Genomic DNA, 21,050 nt, shown 5'->3' with positions numbered 1-21,050 from the left:
TGATAGTAAAGGCAGGTGGACACCAGGCACTGGGTTGGAGCCAGAAGACCACAGATCCCACAGGATACAGTGATGCTGGAAGCAGGATCAGCACAAGGCTTCAAGCACACAGTGAGTGCTTCTGAGTTGAGGTTAATGCAAAGGCTTGGGGATTTTAGTTAGTTCTGTGGAGTGAACTCTGAGGGTCCCTGTCTACTTGAAACTAAGAAGAGGAGAGTAGAATGAGCCTGGAGGCTCCTCGCCTCAGCTTTCTCCTGCCTCCTGGGACCCAGGGACCCTGTCTTCCCTCTTTTGACCAGATGCATCCACCCATGTGCTCTCCGCCAGGTTTATGCAACCTGTAGGATGATCCTAACAAAGCTCCTCTGGTGTATTAATCTAATAAGACATTAACGGGTAATTGGACATCGCAGTTCCTTCTCCTCCCCCATGATTCACCAGCGAGTGCTGAGGCCATGCCTAATTCAACTGTGCAACTCGTGCCATCTTAGCACCTCATGGACCCAGCCCTACCCTGGCCACACCTCTCAGGCATCCATTCAGCCCAGAAACATCTATGGGTGCCTGCTGTGTGTCAGGCACTGTGCTAGGTGCTGGGGCTACAGCAATAAACAAACCAGACAAAACCCCTGCTCTCAAGGAACTAATTTGTGCTAGAAGAGAAAAACAAAAACCAAAAACAATGAACGACAGAAAATAATATAGTGTGTCTGAAGAAAATATGTGCTAAACAGAGAATTAAATTTGGGGGTGGGAGGGAGCGACGGGGAAGCGCTCAGGCACACAGCGTTGTAAAAGAAGCTAACGGAAAAATGTTGAGAAGACACAAGGGAAAAAAAAAAAAAAAGACACAAGGGGACAGGGAAGCCACAGGTGGGGGGGGAGGGGCGCTGGGCGTGGTGAGCCTGTCATACTCAGGCAGCCAGCAAGGTGGCAGTAGCAGTGTGGGCTGGGGGAGGTCAGAGATGGCCTGTAGGAAGAACTTTGGGATGTCAAGGAGAGGACTGACTTGGTCTAGCTCACTGCTGTGTTGGTGCACAGCCTCTGGGGCCAGCAGGGCAGCCTGCAGGAGGCCATTGCAACAAGCTCAGAAGCAGATGATGGTGACTAGCATCAGGGAGAACCATGAAGGTGGACAGAAATGGTCAGGTTTTGGAAAGAAAGTAGAGCCAGGGGATTTGGGGCTGGGCCCATGCAAGGTATAAGGAAAGGTGAACACTTGAGGCTGTCACCAGGACATCTGTCCTGAGCAACATGAAGAAGGGGAAGGCTGTGGGAGAAGGAGGCACCCAGGGAAAGAGCAGTAGGTCAGTTTTGCACATGCTGAGTTAGACATGTCTGTCAGATTTCAAATGGAGACACTAACTAGGCAATTGGATTTTCTAATCTGGAATTCAAGAGAAAGATCATCAGCATAAAAGATGGTATTTAAAGCACTGGGGCTACCTAAGACTCCTAGAGAGGGAGGCAAGAGAGAACAGTCAGGGAACCAGGGTGGGGTGGAGGAAAAAAAAGGAACAGGGCAGGGTCCTGGCCTGGACACTCCCAAGGAAAGATGATGTTTCCAGGGAAGGGAATGAATGACTGCATCAAATGGTGTTAAGTGACAGGCAATAGGAACACTGAAACTTGAAAGCTAAATTTGGCAACATGAAAGCCATTGGTGATATGAATGAAAGCATTTTTTTTTTGTACTGGGGATTGAATCCAGGGGTGCTTAACCACTGAGTCATTCCCTAGTCATTCCTTTTTATAATTTTATTTAGAGACAGAGTCTCGCTGAGTTGCTTTAGGACCTCACTAAGTTGCTGAGGCTGGCTTTGAACTCACAATCCTCCTGCCTCAGCCTCCTGAGCCACTGGGATTGCAGGCATGTGCCACTGCGCCCTGCTGAATGAGAGCATTTAAAAGAGGGTTAAGGGCTGAGAGCATAGCTCAGTGGAAGAGCACGTACTTAGCATGCATAAGGTCCTGGATTCAATCCCTAGTCTGGAGTGTACACACACACACACACACACACACACACACACACACACACATAGGGTTAAGGGCATGAATTGAGAAGAGAGGAGGGAGAGAAGGAGGAGAGGATTCAGAGTAGTGAGTGTAATTTCCTTCTAAAGAGTTTTGCTATATACAGGGAGAAGAATGGGGCAGGATCTTTAGGGAGATGTGAGCCAAGAGTGTTATGTGAGTTTTTTCTTCAGATGGGAGAAATTATAGCCCATCATGCTGATGGGAACAATTCTGTAGAGAGGGCAATACTGACCACCGTATCAATGAGAGAGAAGAAAAATAGCTGGAGAGCCCTTCCTAGTTCCTCCCCAGGCCCAAGCCAATAGAAGCTGTCCTCTTTGAGAATGACTACCAGGCTGGGCACAGGACATCTGGGTCCTGCTCCCAGATTTGTCCCTTACCAGCCATGGGACTGTGCTAACCCCATAACCCACAGGGCTTCTGATGTGGAAGGCAATTCTTACAATAACATCAGTGATTCCTCCCTCCCTGGACCGTGGTGGCAATCCAATGAGTTAATAGGTGTGAAAGTGTCTTGCAGAACATAAGGAGTAGAACAGATTACTGGGATTATTTTTATTATTCTAATAACGCAAGGGATTATTAAGAAGATTTAAGGGCTTACCATTCACCCAGTCCTACCTGGGTGTGCAGGGAGGCTTCCCTGCCTAGCTCCGAACTCACTGTGACTGAACCTCCTCAAGCAAGCAATGCCCTGACCCTCCATGGACACTCACCCTCCCTCCAATTCCACCAACCCCACTTTCCCTGGCTTGACCTTTCTTCTGTCCCTGGCAAATGCTATCCTCTGAAGCCCCAGACACTACTGCTCAGGCTTGCTCTCCCAAATGCAGTCCTCCTCCTTTCCTTCCAGCCCAATTCCCCACCCCATCCTTTTCTTTAGAAGGTATGACCTGGAGTGCAGGGCACTGGCCCAAGAGTCAGGAGAAGTGGTGTCTTTAGGATGACCAGGTATCCCAGTTTGCTCAGGATTTGGTGGTTCTCTTAAGAAGTGGGACTTTAAGTGCTGAGCCCAGGAACATTCCAGGTAGACTGGGAAAAACTGGCAGCCTAATCTTGACCAAGGCCACACTTAATTGATTTACCATTATCTTGCCAGAAAACCTTGGACTAATTACTGAAATTTAGTTTGCTCATCTGAAGAGGAGGGCTTGGAGTTCCAAGTTCTTCCAGCCATCAAATTTAAAGGCTGGAGGTCATTGGTTTATCCTACAATATTCATCTAGTGCTACTATGTGCCACACACCGTGCTCTTCCTGTTGACCAGTGTCCAGGCATGCAGCCCAGCACCCCACACATGGTAGATGCTCAATAAAGACCTGCAGAAAGGATGAATGCATGAACCTCCACATCCCAATTCCTGGCTTCATCTTCATCTAACCTCTCTAACATCTGCTCACAGTTCTGACCCACATCCTTCTCCCTGTGTTGAGAGAGAAGGGGTTGGGGATTGATGGAGAGGACTCATTCTCTTCCCAACCCCAAGTCAAAAGAAGCTTGCCCTCTTCGAGGGTGTCCACAGGTAGGTGTCCTTTAGGGTATATGCAGGACATCCGGTTCCAGATGTTCCCTTACTGGCAGTGAGACTGTAACAGCCCCTTAACATCCAGGGATTCAGATGTGGAAGGCAGTGCTTCCTCCAGCTGTGGTGGAGATCCTGTCACCCATGAGCCCTGAGAGCCTGTGACTAAGCTGGGAACTCTGGCCCTTGTGTTGAGCTGAATATGCCAGTGAGGGAGAGGGGAGTCTGGTCCACTTTCATTGGCAGTGGATGTTATCTTGGATGCCTTTCCAAGAAGATGTCACCCACATGAGCTTGCCCGTTTGGATCCTGGGGCAGTATCACATTCATTCAGCTTGAAGCCCACCTATGCAAAAGGTCTGCATTGCGCTGCTCTGGGCAGGTGTCTGTCCCAGGTCATCTTTTGTTTCCTGAGCATCTGCTTCCAGGTACTCCCCACCTAGTTTTGACCCTGAGCAGAACTCTGGAGCCAGACAGTCTAGGTTCCCAGATTGGCCCTACCATGTCCTAGGATGCTGTACAACCTTGGGCATGTTCTTTGACATCTCTGGGCTTCGGTTTCCTTATCTTAATAACAGTAAAATTATAGACTTATGATAAGAATTTAGCACACATGGAAAGCTTGCTGTGGGGAAGCAAGTGCTCAGTAAACACTAGCTATTATTATTACCATAGCCACCATCATCATCCTCAACACTCCCAGTTTGGTGAGAACTGTAAAGAATAAGCTCATTCAGACAGTGTCCCTTTCACAGGATACTTGGAATCTTTCTAGCTCCCAGATTATCCCTAGGGGAACAACACTAACACGGCAGGACATGTCCACACTCCCACCTCCACAAGCAATGCTGGCACTCTCCAGGAGGGAGGAGCAACTTCTCCCAGATCTGCCTCTCTCTACGGCTTCCATCCTAGGGTTACCATCTTTCAGCCTCCCTCCCCTGTCAGCTGGTCTGTCTTGGACACCAGATAGAATTCCCAGCATGCAGCACTGAGCTAGTCCCACCCACAGGCATTCCAAAAGAGTTCTGGGAGAAAGTCGGGGTGGCAGAGGGGTCTGGGGAGATAATCACGAAGTGGAAAAGGTGGCCCCAAGGGAGCGGGGCCCAACTCACCAACGTAAACACGCCTGCTCCTAGCACTGCATAGACAGCATGCAGCCAGGGCACCTGTGGAGCAGAGGAAGTATGGCTCAGGGATGGCCAGAGCAGCAGCAGGCACAGGGGCCAGGAGGAGGGCTAAGTCCAGAGAATGGAGGATGTAGGGTAGCCTTCCCTGGTGCTCCCTAAGAAGCCCCAGGATTGAGGGGGGCCTTGATTTTCTGAGTGCTCTGATGGGTGGGGTTGGGGACCCTAAGATAAACATGGAAGAGCTGGCAGGGAGCTCCCAATCAACCTGGTACTTCTTCCCTCAACACACAGCCCCAGGCTCAGGCTGGACAAGAACAAGTCATCCTGCTGGGGCCCCGTCATCCTCCAAGCCTGGGTCTGGCTTGAGGCTGCTCCTTCCTGTCATTTCTGTCCAATATGGAGTTTGTATGTCCCTCTGCCAGGGAGCTCCCTGGCTCTGCTTTGGGGGTAAGGGACTCAGGTGGAAGGGGACAGAGACTTGAACTCAGCGTGTGTGGGGACTTTGGAGACTGCCAGCTGTGCATGACATTGCTTGCAGAGGCCAGAACAGCACCCAGTCCCAGTCTCTTCTCTCCCAGGTCTCAGGGACACCCGTCTGTGTGTGGAAATCATTCACACAGGAGGTGCCACATTAGCCTCTGCTCTCTGTGGGGCCTACTGGGGGAAATTTCCAGAAGATTCCTGGAAACAAAGGCATCCCATCAGCCAGACCTGGGTCAATAAAAGGTTCTTTGAAGTTCTGGGGCCCCTTCCTGTCACCTCCCTCTCCATCCTAGATACATAGAAGGCCCCCAGGCCAGCTCCGGCTCCTCCCTTTGTCAACAGGATCCTGAGAAGAGCCAAGGAAATGCCAGAATCGATCTTGAGGTTGGGGAATGGGAGCCAAATGCCTGAGGCTGGGGCTAGGCAGGATGGAGGTCGGAAGGGGGCAGTGAGGAATAATACCCCACCAGCCCTGGCAGACAAGGGGCAATGCGGGACCAGGAACCCTGAGTTCAAGTCTTTGTCCACTTCCATGTGGTACCAAATGTGGCTGGGGTCTGAGCAATGAGTCCCCATCAGCACCCAAACTGCCTCCTCTCTTGGGTTTCTAGGATTCAAAATTCAAGGCCTCCTCTCTGATGCCTCCAATCTGTGGGGTCTAGTTGGCAATGCCCAGGGCAGACTGGAAATCCGTACAAGAGCTAAAAATTGACCTCTAGCCAGTGGATGCTGTGTGGGGTGAGGTCGTTCTGGGACCCCTGCCCTATCTATCACTGGCTGGGCCAGGAAAATTCTGCCTCTTTGGACTTGGTTGATCTCCCAGAAGGCCTGGTGGGTCCCAAGGAGCCCCAGTGAGTCCTCCCCTGTTCCACACTCTCCCCTCACCCTCCCCTCCACCCTACAGTGGAGGATGGAAAAGGTGAAGCCGGATGCAGGTCATGGGGCTGGGTAGGTGCCCGGGCCTGTCAAGAAAAGCCTCCTTGTTTGCTCGCTTACACTGCCAACATGCCCTGGGCAGGTGCCAGCAGGGGCTGGACAGGATGGCAGGCTGTGGGGCTTTGGCTCTGGGACACAGAAGGGAATCTCAGGAGGGATCCCAGGAGGGAAAAGCACCCCAGCAGAGGTCCCTCCCTGGCCTCCCCAAGGGCTGCGGCCTGGAGACTCACATATTGGAAGGGTAGAAGGATGGCTAGGATGAGTCCACTGAAGAAGAGGGTCATGAGCAGCACGAAGAGAACACCCTGACAGGAGGTGAAGTCAAACTGCAAAGAGGAGGGCTGTCAGCACCGTGGCTGGGCAGCACAGAGAGCGCCACTCAGGCCGTGCGCTGACCAGAGGGTGAAGTCTGAGGTCTTGAACTCACCCCTAGAAACCAGCATTGCCCTCCTTCCCCCAGGTCTCCCCAGCCCCAACTCACCCCTTTACCTCTCCCAGCCTGGCTCCGCTTGGAGCCCTGCCCCATGTGCCTTCCCCTGCCTGCTGACCTTGGTCTGGAAACTGAAGATGGTGACTGAGAGGCAGACCAGCGCCGTGATGCCCAGGCACAGCAGCACAGATGTGGTGTTGTAGTAACTGAGGACCGAGGACCTGGGTCAGCTCCCGAGAGGGCTCTACTCTCCCCCAGCCCTCCCGGAAGGCCACCCTCTTCCACCAGGACCTGATCTTATGACCTCTGGCCCCAATTCTGTTCCCTTTCCCAGGACCCTCCCTCTCTCAGCTTTCTAGCCTCTCCCCTGGGCCCTTGTGCTGAGACTCATCATGTTAGAAAGACCTTAAATAGGAGATAGTAGGAATGAGAGGGGCTTCTGTAGATTCCTGGAGGTAATTTACAGGTAAATTCAGGAACATGAGTCTGAGGTCTTTTATATCACAGCTTGAGAGAAGCCCCCTTGTTCCCCACGGTCCCCCACCTCTGCCCCACCAAACTGGTCAGGTCCTGGAGCCACTGGCCAGGGGGTGCCTGAGAAGAGGGATCCAGGCCTGAGCTCCCTCCCCCACCCGAGTGCTTCCAGGAAGGATGTGTTTTGAGGACAGCTCCCCTCAAGTATGGCCAGTCCCTGGCTTCAGGCCCGGCCCTCCTCTCCTACCATCTGACTCCTTTACCTGGACAACATCCCAGTGAGGTAGGCCATGGACAGGGTCTGAAAAGAGAGGCAGGAGAAGAAATGTTAAAGTACTCAGATTTGGGGGGCCCAAGCAGCTTCAAGGTTCAGCTCAGGCCTCTACCCTGTGCATCTGCCCCTCGACAAGTACACAGGACTAACCCAGCTATACAGTGTCTCCCAGGCCAGCTGTCCCTTTCTCTCTTAGGCAGCCTGTCTTCCCCCAGTAAGAGCCCTCTCTTCCTTCATTATCCATAGCTCTAGGACACCCCTTAGGAACCTCTTAAGGACAAAAGCACAATAAGGCGACAGTGGACATAGAGGGGAAAGCTAGGCCCACTTGGAAAGAGAAGGTAGAATGTTCTGGTGGAAGAGATGGAGTGAAAACATTCATGTCCCCAGGGTCCTCACACTGGATGTCCCCAACCCAGACTCCCTGGCCCTCAAAGCCCATGCTTCCTTTCCTTCATCCCCACTCAGCATCTGACCCCAGTTCATCCCAAGAACTTACAAAGATGGTCAGCAGAATCAGGTTCCAGGGAAAGTGCCTCCTGTAAAGCAAGCCATAGGTTGGGGACGGGGTCTCTGCTACCCTCCCCCCACTCCTTGAAACCTCTTCCTTCAGCTACCCCTTCATATGCCACTTGTCTATCAACTTTCCCCACACATTAGAGGTGCCAAGTGAAGGAGAGAGGGGCAGGCTACTTGACAGAGGCCCAGAGAGGGTGCACAGTACACTGACAGTGGGCAGGGCTGGGTCCAGACTATCAAAGTTCTGCTCATATTTCAACAAGTTGATCCTCAAGCCATTAACATACCTGGGTCCAGAACAGCAAGCCAGGGTCAGGTAGGTAGCAAAGAACACAGCACTGTAAGAGACAGACAGATGGCTAAGTCAGCCAGTCGCTCTTGAAGCTCTTCCTAGTCTCCTAGCTCATTCACTTGGCTACCCCTGCCCACAAAACGTGAGGCAGGATGTTGGGGTGGGGGCAGGGAGCAGAGAGAAGGCCACAGTCGTCCTAGAAACCTGGCAATGGGCAGGTTCTAGGTCTAATTCCAGAGGAGAGGAAGGAGGATAGGATAAACCTGTTTCTAATAATTTTGAATCTTGGGTGCCATGGGACAGCTGCTCCTGACCCGCCAACCTAAAAGAACCACCCAGATATCACCTTGTTACTTTAAAAGCTCATGTGCAGTATTTTTGATGTGGTAGGCAGAGTTTTTAAACAGCTTTACAAATATTAACTGATGTGATCCTTGCATCTTTTCTTTTGAGATGTGTTCCTCACTTTAAAGCTGAGGTCAGGTGACTTGACTGTCACACATACCCTCTTGCAGAAGCAGGATTGGAGCCCAGACTCTGGCTCCAGGGAGATCACTTACATCCACCATCCCACACGGCTTCTTTCAGCCTATCATGGCCTGTAACGATCTTGTCAGTTACTTTATTGTTGCTCTGCCCTACCAGGCTGTGAGCTCAGCATTTTGGCGGGGAACAGTGAAGGCAAAGGCCAGTCCAGGAGCGGGGAGATGAGGACCCAAGAATGGGGTTAGTGCCACCACCAGTGCACGGTCTCCACCTCCCACGAGGCTTCAGCTCGGCATTGCCGTCCCTTCTCCATCCTTTCCTCAGTTCTCCCACCCACCCTCCACAGCAGCCATTCCAGACTTCCTCCTCCTTCCCAAACCTCCCAGACCGCCTCACTCTCCAGCATAGTCTACCTGTTGTGTTCCAGAAAGATCTAAGATAATAAGGTGGGGCTCCCTTGGCTTCCTGCCTGCCACCTGCCAACCTCACGATATGGGTCCTCCTGTGTCTCCTCCCATCCCAGGCCAGTCTCCCCTGGCTTGGCCTCTGGGGTCCACCCCCTCAAAGGCCCAGTCTCCCTCACTTTAATCTTCCTGCTGGCACCTCTCCTTCCACACAAACCTTCTCAGGTATTCTCCATCTTTATCTCCTGTCTTCCCATCTCTAGTTACAGCCATTCCAACTGCCTCATAGCCCAGCTTCTAAAAAAAAGGGGTTTCCACTCATTCTCTTCTCGTGTCCCCAACTCAGCAAGCCCCATCTCAACCCTACTTAATGAGAGATGGCTGTGCTACATCAGGGTGACCTTGTTGAGTCCAAGACACTTGTCTGTCCTTACCTAACCTCTTATGTCTGATCACTCCTATTGTTTCTCTGGTTCTACAATGACACACTTTTGGGTTCCCTCCTCCCTCACTGGCCACTCCTTCTCAGTCTCCTTCAGGGAGTCTCTGAATGGGCTTGATTCCTTCAACACAGACTCTGCTCCCTTCATACTCTCCCTAGGTGGGCTTCCTAACCTATAGGACTTGCACCCCCATATTTCAGAACTACATTTTCTTTCTCAACTCCAGTCTGAAACATCCAGCTACCAATTAGGCAGACGTAGTTTTTCAGAAATGTGTCAGACTCAACAGGGTAGAGCTGATCTTTCCATCTTCTCTGTTCCTTCTCCTGTATCCCTGCTACAGAGGACGCCATGTACCCGCCAAGCCATCCACCCAGAGGCCTCCGGCATCATCCTTGACTCTCACTCTGCCACTCCCAATTAATCACCTGGATCTGTTTATCCTCCTACTCTGGCAGCTCTCAAATCTGCGCTCTTCCCTCCATCCCCACCACCACCCTTTGAGGTTGGGCCACCTCTTTCTCTTCGCTCTCTGGCCTGATCTATATGGTAGTCCGTCTGGTCCTCCTGCCTCCCGCCTTGGCTTCCACCTTCCAAGCTACTGACAGACCCGATCATGTGACTTCTCTCTATAAAATTCCAGAAGGCCTGGCAATAAGGATATGGTCCTCCCCGCCCACCTCTCCAGCCCTGCTCTCACCTCACTCGGCCCTGTACTCCACCCTCTTCCTCACAACCTGCTCTGCACGCTGGAAACGTGCTCACCACACTGTTCCTGCTGTAAAGTACTGGCAAGGACACCTGAGGCTTCCTCCTCCAGAGGGGTTTCCTCTGTCCCTCATGGGTGTACCTCAGCTGAAGCCTGTACCCCCACACCTCATGGGCCAGCTCATCAGACTCCCCAAGCAGATGGAGCATCCAGGGGCCAGCCTGCAACTCCCATCCAGGGGCCATTTTGCACTCCCACCGTCTAACCCAGGGCCTTGCACCTGATAGGAGCTCTTTAAGTATTTCTGAATGCAATGCAAAAATAAAAAACAGGCAATGCAGGGGTCAAGATATGCCATATTGAATTTGGTGAACAAGATCCCTCCATCCTGACCCTTTTCTTTTCTTTAGTGGATGTTGAATAATGTGCAGCTAAGGTCACAGCAATTGCGGGGTGGGGGGGGTTCTGCTGGTAGTTGGTGCCAGGTGCCAGACCTGCTGAACACCCTGCCCATGTGGGACAGCAGCACCCATCCTGCCCCAGTTGAGAAACATTCCGGCCTCTGCTCTCTTTTGCTCTCACTTGAGTCATTAGCCAGTCACCTCAACAATGATAATAGTACCCTTGTCTACGTGTGTCCTTGGTAAGTCCTGCTCCTGGCCAGACTAGAAGCTCCCTGAGGGCAAGGGTCCAGTCTCCTTTTCTCTCTGATCCCTACTCCTCAACCCTCATGACAAGACGTCAGAAGGAAGGGCAGAGGGATCCGAGACCAGGACTATGGTGCGGCTCTGGAGTCCAACTCGGCATTCATGTGCCACTACCACTGTATCTTGGATGAGCTACTTGATGGCTAAGTCCCAGTTCCCTCCTTCGTAAAACAGGAGGCTGCTGGGAAGCCCGAAGAGAGAATGCAGGTGAAGCACTCGTACAGGGTTTGGCGCAGAGTTCGAACTCCTCCTCCACTGGAGCTGCTATTATTGCAATTAGAAGCTGGCTGACGGATAGACAGACAGACAGGACGGCCCACCTCCACCCCAGCTCTAGCCTCAAGTCTTCCTTCTCAGCTGTGCTGCAGACACCATGGCTCAGTGGGAGCAATCAGACAATAAGGCGAGAACCCACGGACGGGAACCTGGGACCTTGAGAAAGCCAAGGCTGGAGTCCCAGGGGGCAGAGAATGAGTTAGAGAAGGCAGAGAGAACAGCTGATTTGTACTTCAGAGCCTGAGCCCCAGGGCCTGGGATAGTCTGTTTACAGAGTTTCAACGACAAGGGAGTGAGGCTCAGATAAAGGCCAGCCAAACCTAGTGCCCCTCCTGACTTGTCCTGCTCTAGAATCCAGTGTTGTAGGCAGCACAGCAGAAAGGGGAAGTGTGGGATTCTATCCTGGCTGTGCTGCTTGGGAAGCAATGATCTCTCCACTCCAATTTTCTCATCTGTAGGATGGGGATAATAATAGTACCCACCTGATAGTCTTACTGGAAGGATGAATGAAAATTATATGTACTCATGCACAGAAAAAGAGCTGTTTTGTTCTCACTGATATTACTCTCCTCTACAAGGAAGAGACAGTGATGGAGCCCTCAAAGCATTTGGTGTGTTGGAGGAAGTGAGACCCTCTGGAATCAGGAAACAGACTCAGGCACAGGATTGGAAGGGTTGAGGGTGAGGAAGGGGCAGGGCAGAACCCCAGGTGGGCTTTCTGGAGGAAAGGACAGTTGAAACTCCTAGGTACCTTTCATGCTTTGTGACACCCCATGAAAAAGCACATAGCCCACGCCCACTTCTGATTTCTTTCTATCCGTACCACCCCCCTCCAGGCCTGAAGATGGTGAGGAGGAGGGACTCCAAATCTCATCACTCAGAGGCCAGATTCTCCTGACCTCTCTTCCCCTGATCCCCATTCTCCACACACACACACACACACACACACACACACCCACACACACACCATGGCGTGGACTCTGCCCTACTTCCTGAGGCTGTCCTCTTGCCAGGTGCTCAGGGCATGGGGTCCTGGAGACCCTCTCACAGAAGGCCCAGGGACCTAAGGACTCCATTCCCGAGTTCTCGGGGGGCTGAGGCTACTAGGCAGTGGTGACTATGTGTTGGGATCCATGCCAACCTGCTGTGTGGGCTGGCTGGGGTGGCAGTCCCTGGGGCCTCATTAGCTTTACCAAATAATGCCTCTCCTCTCCAAAGACACATGCCTCGCTGCTTGCTCTGCAGACAGGGCCTCTTCTCCTGTGACCTAGGACAGGCTTTAAGTATGAAAATCTCTTCCCCTGGACCCACAACTTTAAAGAGGTTGCCCAGCTTCTTCAAGAAGCCCGAGGCCAGGAAGCGTCTCTTTACTGCCAGTCTTTGGCCGGTTTGTGCCAACTCTAGGTCCAACTCTGAGACTGCTCTGGGCTCAAGGTGGTCCAGGGGGCTTTGGGTTAACCTCCCCACCAGATCCCTATCCAGGAACCGCCCTGGGACAGCCACAGTGTGCAACTTCCTTAGTCGGGTGATCACAGCTTTGACCCCTAGGGCTGAGAAATCCTTTCAGCCCTTTGCCAGTCCAGTCTCTCCTTCATCAAACCATTGTCTTTCACTGCAGAAGCCTCGTCCCTGGTAGCCTCGGTACAGGGCTGGGCACTCAGAAAGCCTATGGAAAGAGCAGCTCTTCCCTGAGTTCCAGAGTGGTTCTGGCCTGGAATTATCCAAAATTACTCCTTAATTACTCAGAAAGGAGGGTCAGAATCACCTAAAACTTCACACCTCTTCTCCCAAGCTACCAGCTATGTTCTTTAAAAGATTATAGGACTAGCATGAGCCAGGTGACTTGAGGGTTAAAGAGAGACTGCCAAACAGAAGGATAAAGGTCACAAGTTTTAACCTGAATCTTGGGTTTGTATTCCAATCATCACTGACTAGCTGTGTGACCTTGGGCAAATTACTCAAGCCCTCTGAGCCTTCGTTTTCTGAGGTAATCATGCCCAGTAGATTCAAGGATCAAATGCAATACTGTACATAAAGCACACAGAAGAATGCCCAGCCCTTATTAGGCACTCTTTAAGTGGTAGCTATTATGATTAATAATTTCGTAAGCATTAATAATAGCAATGCTAATAAGAATAGCAACATTATCATTAGTGTGGGTCAAGGTGTTCCCCCTCCTCTGTTAGGGCCAAGGCACGGGGGTCTCTCCAGCCATGACCCGAGCCCCACCCTTTCCAAGTTATGTAGGTACCAGAATCTACCCGCATCTTCTGTCTGCCCTGTTCAGGCCTCAATACTCCAGAAAAGTCCTTCTGGTCATGTGCTGTAGCCAGCAGAATGGGGTAAGGCAGAGGGATCTGGGAGGACAGTCTCCATGGGGTATGGGGAAGTCATGTGCTTGGATCTGTCAACAGAGACACAGAGATTCCCTCCTATTGCCATTGGATCTTCTCTGGGAGGGGGCTTCTGGGGTGGGGTATACTCACTAGGAAGCCCAGTACCATCCTGGATTGGCCTGGACATAATCCTTAACAGGGTCACTGCAAAGAAGAGAAGATCAAAATTTACCATAGGTCTCTATTTCTGGTTCAACATTTGCACCCGTCACATACAGTTCACAAGACTCCAAAAGGAGGAAGAAGGAGGGATGCAGCCCCCGGAGACTCAGGGAGTTACAGCCCAGGCCCAAGCTGGGACCAGGGGTTCCTGGGTTTCTAGCTGGTGGATCTGTAAGAAAGACTGCCCCTTAGACACCTGCAGGCCTAGAGCGCAGCAAGTCTCTCTGGATAGAGGACTCCTCAGGTGTCCCCCCAAATCTCTCTTGGTGAACATTCCAAATGAGGTCTGATTGGGAATTCCCCTGCCCCAGGATTGGCCATGACCACCGTGGACGGTGCCAGTTCACATTGTCAACTCACCAAAAGGTAAAGAGAGCCACGACTCCCAAGGTCACCAGCAACTGAATCAGAAGGATGGTGTAGACCTGGGGAATAAATGGGGTTCTTCTCAGTTTGAGGATCCCTGTTTGGGGGCCAGGCAGGCTCAGGCTTCCAGCAAGGCTCAGGGAGATCCCAGACTCTCAGGGACTCATTTGAATCTCCAGACCCACTTCCTGGGCACGCCATCCTCCTTCTTAGGAATCACTGGGAAAGACCCAGGACAAGTGGAAAACAATCATGGAACCCAGAGGTGGGAGCAGCAGGGGCCTGGGTGAAACTAAAAAGCTCTTCCTAATAGGGATGTCCGTCAGCTGGAATCACAAGAAAGGGGGGAAGGTGGCTTCTGCAGGCAGAGGTTAGGCCAAGGGACTTTGAGAGGCAAGCCTCCAGTTCTGGAGAGCCAGAAAAAGGCGCTTACCTTTCTGATGAAGACCCGCCTAACTTTCTGGTCATCCCAACTGTAGATGGTGAAGAGCTCATGGTGCCCCGAGGGATAACCACCTTCATAGCCGGAGCTGTTGCCTGTGTGGGCAAGTGGAGGGTCATGAGGGTTCCTATACACAAAAACACTGTCCCTAATGGCCATCTGCTCCGTCAAGATGGCTCTCTGGACTCAGCAAAGTCTTTTTCTCCTGCTCCATTATCAAACACCCCACTCCAGCCCATACCTAGATCTCTCTCCCTGGTCACTTCTTAACTTTCCTGTTCTGGGTCCTGGAAATGAATTGTCATCTCTCCTCCCTTTCCCTCTGCTTAGCCTGGTTGGGGCTCTGGGGGCTGAGCTCTGCCACACACAAGTGTCCCTTCTGTCTTGTGTCCCCATCCTCCTCCCTGGGTACCCTGGCTTCCTTGTGGTCAAGGATCAGAAAAGGATAGCCATTCTTCAAGCCACTCAGCACATCCCAGGGTCAAAGATTCTGACCCTGGATTCCTCTGAGGCCCTTGGAATGGGCTCTGGGGACTGGTGGTTTGATGGGTCAGACTTTCTGGTGTTCCAGAAATCAGGACCGGGTGGGATCCTGGAGGGGAAATAAAGCCAGGACAAGGGCAAGAAGTGGGAGGTCAAGTGAGGATAAAGGTTCAGGGCTTGGTCCCAGAACTCAGATTTTGGGAAGAGCATGTACTCTGTGGTCAAACAGACCTATAGGCAGATTCATTTTCTAGGACTGACTGGCTGTGTGACCTTGAGCAAGTCACCAGCTTTCTCTGAGTATCTTCTGCTATGGGTTGGTGTACTCATTTTATGTGGATCAAATAAGATAAAAATTAAACCCTATGTCCTCTGTGCTTTGTGTGGGGACTACAATACCCTGTCCTTCCTCAGGGCCATTCCCAAGTCTTCATATGTGTCCACTCTGTTTTCCTCCATTGGCCCCACCAGGTCTCCCTAATCTCTCCCTCACTGCCCCCTGCAACAATAACCTCTTTCTTGGTCCTTTAAAACTGATATGGCCTTGCTTTAAGCTCTTCAATGGCTCCCCACAGCCCATCACTCAAGTTCAAGTTCCTTAACAAAGACTCCAATCCCCTTCAGGAGCAGGGTCCTCCAAGCTCCCCTACACATCCCTCCCTCCCACTTTTCTTGGCCTGAGTACATTTTTTCAGTCACATGCTGGCCTGCCTGTGCACATTCTATTCTTTCTGCCTCAAACACTCATTTTTCTACCCTTCCCTCGGCTAACTCATGGCATCTTTCAGGACTCAGTGTGGATACCCCTTCCGCTAGGAAGGCTTCCGTGCCCAGCAGACGGGTTAGATGAGCTGCCCAGGCCTCTCTCACTCAATCTGTGCTCCTGGGTGGTAGTCATCATTTCCTTGCACAGTCTCTTGCATCCTTTGAAATGAGCTCAGAGCCAGACATTGCCTGGCATACACCTAGGAAATGTGTATCACACGCTAATTGAAAGGAGTGCTCTTCCTGACCGGATTGTTCCTTGGAACACATTTCTTAAAGTAAAGCAGCCCAGGGGCTGGGGTTGTAGCTCAGTGGTAGAGTGCTTGCCTAGCACATGTGAGGCACTGGGTTCAATCCTCACACCACATGAAAATAAATTTTAAAAAGCTGGGTATGGTGGCGCACGCCTGTAATCCCAGTGGCTAGGGAGGCTGAGGCAGGAGGACACAAGTTCAAAGCCAGCCTCAGAAAAAAGTGAGGCACTAAGCAACTCAGTGAGATCCTGTTTCTAAATAAAATATAAAACAGGGCTGGGGATGTGGCTCAGTGGTTGAGCACCCCTGAGTTCAATCCCAGCACCCGAAAGAAAGAAAGATATTGTGTCCATCTACAACTGAAAAAAAAAAAAAATATATATATATATATAGTAAAGCAGCTCACTCTAGCAACCAAAACATGAGAAATGAAGAAGAGGCAGAGGGGCAGGTCCACTGTAAACCTAAACCTAACCTGGGGCCTCCCTCTTATCTTTCACTCCTCCTTCACATTCTGCCTATTTTCTTTGCCAACCCAAATGGCCACGGAGAAAAGGAGAGGGAAAGCAAATCTGTGGGTGTCAGGGGCAGAGGAAAGGGCGCCCACAAACACCAGACCTTTGGCCTTCCAGTAGTGTGAACCACGAGACATCTGGGTTCCAGGTCCAGGAGGTTGGTATTGGGAGCCGTAGACTATGGTGGCCACTTCCTGTAAACAGGGGCTCTGTCTGGAGCATTGTCCCTGGGGTCCCTTCTAGAATTCTGCAGGTGGTGGAGGTGGGGATGGCAAAATGGGGGAGGGGAGGCTGCGGGAGGACGCAGAAGGGGTTGAGGAGTATTTGAGGGGCTCTTCCTTACAGCCTGTGGGAAGCTGCCTATTCCCAGCCCCGAGATGAAGCTCCTGCAGGGAACCTTGGCCAGAAGAAGCTGGCACTGGCCTTAGGTGTGGCTGTGAGTCGTGCCCAGTCTGGTCTGGCTAGGGGAAGGGAAGGGAGACAATGAAAGTACTTGATGAGGTGGATCCCCAGGCCCCTAACTCCCCCAAACCATGGGGTCTCCATGGGGACCTTCCCTGCTAGGGTTTCAGATCCATCGATGTGTGAATGTTGTACCCCCACTCACAGGGAACCAGATCCAGCTAAGGTCATGACCAATCCCTTGCTTCATCTCTTTCTTCTAGGAAGGCTTTTCTAGACCACATCCTGGCTTTTGTCCTCCATCAGTCTGTTCTACTTGTTCTAGCCTGATGACTTGAAAAAAAAATCCCCTTTTCCCTGTCAGAGAGCACCCTGACTACAGACATCACCTCTCCCTTTTCATGGGAGTCCTCTCCAACCTACCCTTAGAATAGTCCTCCAAATTCTAAGTCTTTTTTTTTTTTTAATTTTGTAGCTGTAGATGGACAATTCCTTTATTGTATTTGTTTATTTATGTGGTGCTAAGGATTGAACCCAGTGCCTCACACATGCTAGGCAAGCGCTCTGCCACCCAGCCACAGCCACTGAGCCACAGCCATAGCCCTTCAAAGTCTTTGATAGTGCAACTGCATACAACAACCACACAATGCATCTGGCATTTGGGCAACTTCTTCCCACCCAGGTTTTCCTTGTGGGCCCACTGCTCCCCACATGCTCCATCTTCCAGGAGCTGAGTGACTTACTGGGGTCCACAAAGGCCCAGCTGGGATGGAGAGGCACAGCCGTGGGGGCTGGGGGGAAGGCTCCTGCCTTCAGCCCCTCCCCAGAGGTGGCCTCCTCATAGGAGGGTGGGGCCGAGGGTACTGCTGGAGTCTCCTTTTTCTCGCCATTCGCCTGCTGCTGCCCCTCCGTCCCAGGGGCCTTGTTAGCCACAGAGAGCTGTGAAGTGGAGACAGAAAGACAGTCACCAGGGAAAGAGAGCCTTCCAACCCCTCCTTATCATCCCAATTCCTGGAACTTCCCCGGGTGCTTTCACCTGTACTAGGAAGGACAGTGTGTAGACAAAAATCTCCCCATTTTATCGATGGCAGAACTGAGCTCCAAGAGAATGGGGGCTAGCCATGGGTGGACCATGGAGTCCCGCTAAGAACTCGGAAAGGGGAAAATTCTTAGCAGTGTCCAGCATTGGTGGTCACTGTCCCTGAGGAGCAGGGCCTGGGTCTCTGTGGTCCCACTGTTTCCCTGGGGTCCACAGAAGGGCCTGGCCCATAGTAGGCACTCAAAAACATTACTGGATGAAAGATTCTCTCATTTCATCTCCCTGCTGCCTTGCTGGTTGTATTTTGATCCCCGTTTTAAAATCAAGGAACTGAAGATCACAGAGGAGTGATTCATCCACGGGCACAGGGCCACACATGGCCTGCTGGGGCACAGGGCCTAAGTCCCACAAACTGGGACTGGTCTCTTTCTGCTGGGCTAGAAATGACACGAGGAGAATAGGGACAGGGGAGAGAAGGGCACAAGAAGGGAAAAGGAAAGGGAGGAAAGAGAAAAGAGGATGGAGAGGGCCGGGTGCAGGGAGGACACGAGCCCCTGGTCGGGGCCCTGTTCTGGCCTCATCCTATGGGAACCTCGGCTTCTCCTCCAAACAGACAGAATTTCAGAATGCCACTGCTGGAGGGGACCTCAAAAGACATCTAGTTTAGCCCCTTCCTTCACTTAATGAATGAGGGAAGGAGGCCCCTGGAAAATGTGCCCATGGCAAGTTGAGAACTCAAATCTGTTTATTCTCAGATATGTCCCAGCCCCATCATGCCTACATTTAGCTTTGTTGGGAGGCTATGAGCTGTGAGGGTCTCAGTGATGTGGCCAGAGAAGGAAAGATTGGTGTGGAGGAGGTGATGTGAAAACAAGAGCCACAAAGAGACCAGACTCAGAAGGTGGTATTTAGGTCTGATTCCAAGTTGACCTAAGCTGAAGTTGATAAGTCCTAGGGAAGACCGCAGGGCTCCTGAGCAGGTTGTCTGGCCCAGAGAGGGGGGAACACCAGAAGACTCCTGGTTCCTAGCTAGCTCAAAGGACTACTGGACTGGAGGAGTCTTGTCTATCCCAGTGGGTGAACTGAGGCAAGGGATTGAGGAGGCAGGAGGTAGCAAGTTCACTCTAAGATAGAAAATAGTACCTGCAGAGAGACTGGTGGGGGGGCGAGTTGGGGAAAAGAAGTGAAGGCTCAACGTCCCCAGACCCCTGGGGAAGGATCCAGGAACCCAGGCCTGTGAGACTGCATTTCTCCCCCTCCCAGATCCCTTCATCATGCAGACCTCAGGGGTTGAGCTTGGGAAAACCTATCTCCGCTCCACTTTGACACTCACTCCCCAGAATACACACACACACATATGGCATTCCCAAGTGATGTCCGGCCAATGGCAGGAGGTGGTACCACCTAGTGATATCATTTTGAGGCCCAAAGAACCTAAAAACAGGGAGAGGAGGATCTGAGGGCCCAGGGAGGGATGCAATTGGCTCAGAAGCTCATCTCAAAGCTAAGAAGGGGGAGGGGAGTGGGGGAGGGCCTTCTGTTTTCTCTGCCCAATCCTTAGCCCTCCAAACAGCAGACTGGAGGACCCTCCCCCTTTGCCCTAGGCCCTAATGGTTGTATAATTCCACAGGCTGTTGATGTTACATAACCCTACTGGGCCAGCCAAGTCTCTGCCCAGCCCTCCCCCACAATTCAGGCCTAAAACTAGAAAATAAGATTATATTTTTATCAGTCTCATGCCTGGCCAAAACAAAAACAAAAACCAGAGCATCCTGATGCAGGGTTTCCATAGTAACCCCCAACCATAATGTACTTATCCAAATATCCAGATATCCAGATAACCAGATGTGGAGTAATGACAGGGAGTTAGGGGTGATGGTGGGGAGAAGGATTCTTTGAGGATGTGAAAGATGACTATAAAGTGGTTGGGTCTGCAAGTGGAGGGATGCCCACAAGCATTATATTATCCCTCAAGGTTCATCCTAGCATACAAATACACACGCACATAGATACAGTTATGCTGCACACCCAGGCTGGCTGGTTATGGAGGCCATGGCCTTGTAAAGTCTTGTGATACCAAAGTATGGGGTGGAAGAGATGGGAAGGGAGGAGAGCCCAGGGGTCCAGAGAGGTGCCAACCCATTTCTAGAGATGGGCCTTTTGGTTCTCTGACTTCAGCAAGGATCACAGAGGACCTTTGCCCTGGAGCCAAGGGAAAGCTGCTTAAAGTGGTCCAAGGGAGCTTACTCAGAATGACAGGGAGACAGGGAGCCCAGTGGATAGAGGATGGTGCAGGTGGGGGGGAGATGCCGGTACCTTTCCCTGGGTCATGGTGCCGTCTCTCGGGGAAGGGGTCCCTGAGGCAGGGGCTGCCGCTTGGGTCACCGCAGCCTGCCTGCGTCTCTTCCTTCCTCCGCGTGGGTTCTAGCAACATCCACTGCAGCCGGGCCAAGAGGACCGGAGCGTACCATCCGCGCGAGGGGGGGTGACTGGGGGCAGGGGGGCGGGCCTGGGAGGATGCTGCGGAGGACGCTGCGGATTCGCGAGCTCAGGGAGGAGGTGCTTGCCGCCCCCCTCCTCCGCTCTCCTCCTCCTCCCCTCCTCAGTACCTTCCCCCTTCCCCCGGGATTAGGGAGCTCGGTGCTGCGGAGAAGCCCAAGTGGATGGGTCCGCGGGGGAGGGAGGAGGCGCGGGGACTCCGTGACACCCGACCAGCTGATGCCGCCTGCCCTTAGCCAGAGCTGTGTCAGGGCCTCATCTCTCCACCATCAATGCCGCAATTAGGCTCCAGCCAGGCTCCTGCCTTGTTCCCTCTCCCTGTGTGATCACGGCCCTGATTTCTATCTCCGTCATCTATTTCATCATCCAGGGTAGAGGGGGGAAATCCTGGATGTCTTGTGCACTCTGCCTGCTTCTAACAGGGCCTCTGGGCCCCAAATTCCTATGGCCCTTGGGCAAACCATGTAGCCACCTCTCCTTACTTTGGTTTTCTCACCTGTAAGGTGGGAGAAATAGGATAGGCCCCTGCCTCCCTTGTCTCCCAGAGAAGTGGTTGGGAGGATGCAACGTCTGTCTTTTCAATGCTGTTAGGACATTTAACCAGG

The 21,050-nt window shown here is 52.1% G+C and overlaps 1 protein-coding gene across 2 annotated transcripts in view; it reads right to left on the bottom strand.

Annotated features, from left to right (window-relative positions):
- Faim2 (Fas apoptotic inhibitory molecule 2) overlaps positions 1-20,277 on the bottom strand; it is a 28,561-nt gene extending 8,284 nt beyond the window's left edge. Inside the window, exons 1-11 of one of the 2 annotated variants that reach the window (XM_026407096.2) lie at positions 20,263-20,277; positions 17,651-17,846; positions 14,480-14,583; positions 14,041-14,105; positions 13,609-13,662; positions 8,093-8,143; positions 7,786-7,825; positions 7,276-7,313; positions 6,657-6,744; positions 6,339-6,434; positions 4,675-4,728 (exon numbers count right to left, since the gene is read on the bottom strand). In XM_026407096.2, coding sequence (XP_026262881.1) covers positions 4,675-4,728; positions 6,339-6,434; positions 6,657-6,744; positions 7,276-7,313; positions 7,786-7,825; positions 8,093-8,143; positions 13,609-13,662; positions 14,041-14,105; positions 14,480-14,583; positions 17,651-17,846; positions 20,263-20,277 — 801 coding nt within the window. The remainder of the gene's footprint in view (positions 1-4,674; positions 4,729-6,338; positions 6,435-6,656; positions 6,745-7,275; positions 7,314-7,785; positions 7,826-8,092; positions 8,144-13,608; positions 13,663-14,040; positions 14,106-14,479; positions 14,584-17,650; positions 17,847-20,262) is intronic. The other variant, XM_026407097.2, reaches the window with a different exon arrangement.
- Positions 20,278-21,050: the final 773 nt, after the last annotated feature.

The sequence above is a fragment of the Urocitellus parryii genome, chromosome 5, assembly GCF_045843805.1.
Source record: "Urocitellus parryii isolate mUroPar1 chromosome 5, mUroPar1.hap1, whole genome shotgun sequence".
In the NCBI taxonomy this organism is placed as follows: domain Eukaryota; kingdom Metazoa; phylum Chordata; class Mammalia; order Rodentia; family Sciuridae; genus Urocitellus; species Urocitellus parryii.
Note: the sequence above shows the minus strand (reverse complement) of the source record. Positions and strands in the feature narration are given on the sequence as shown.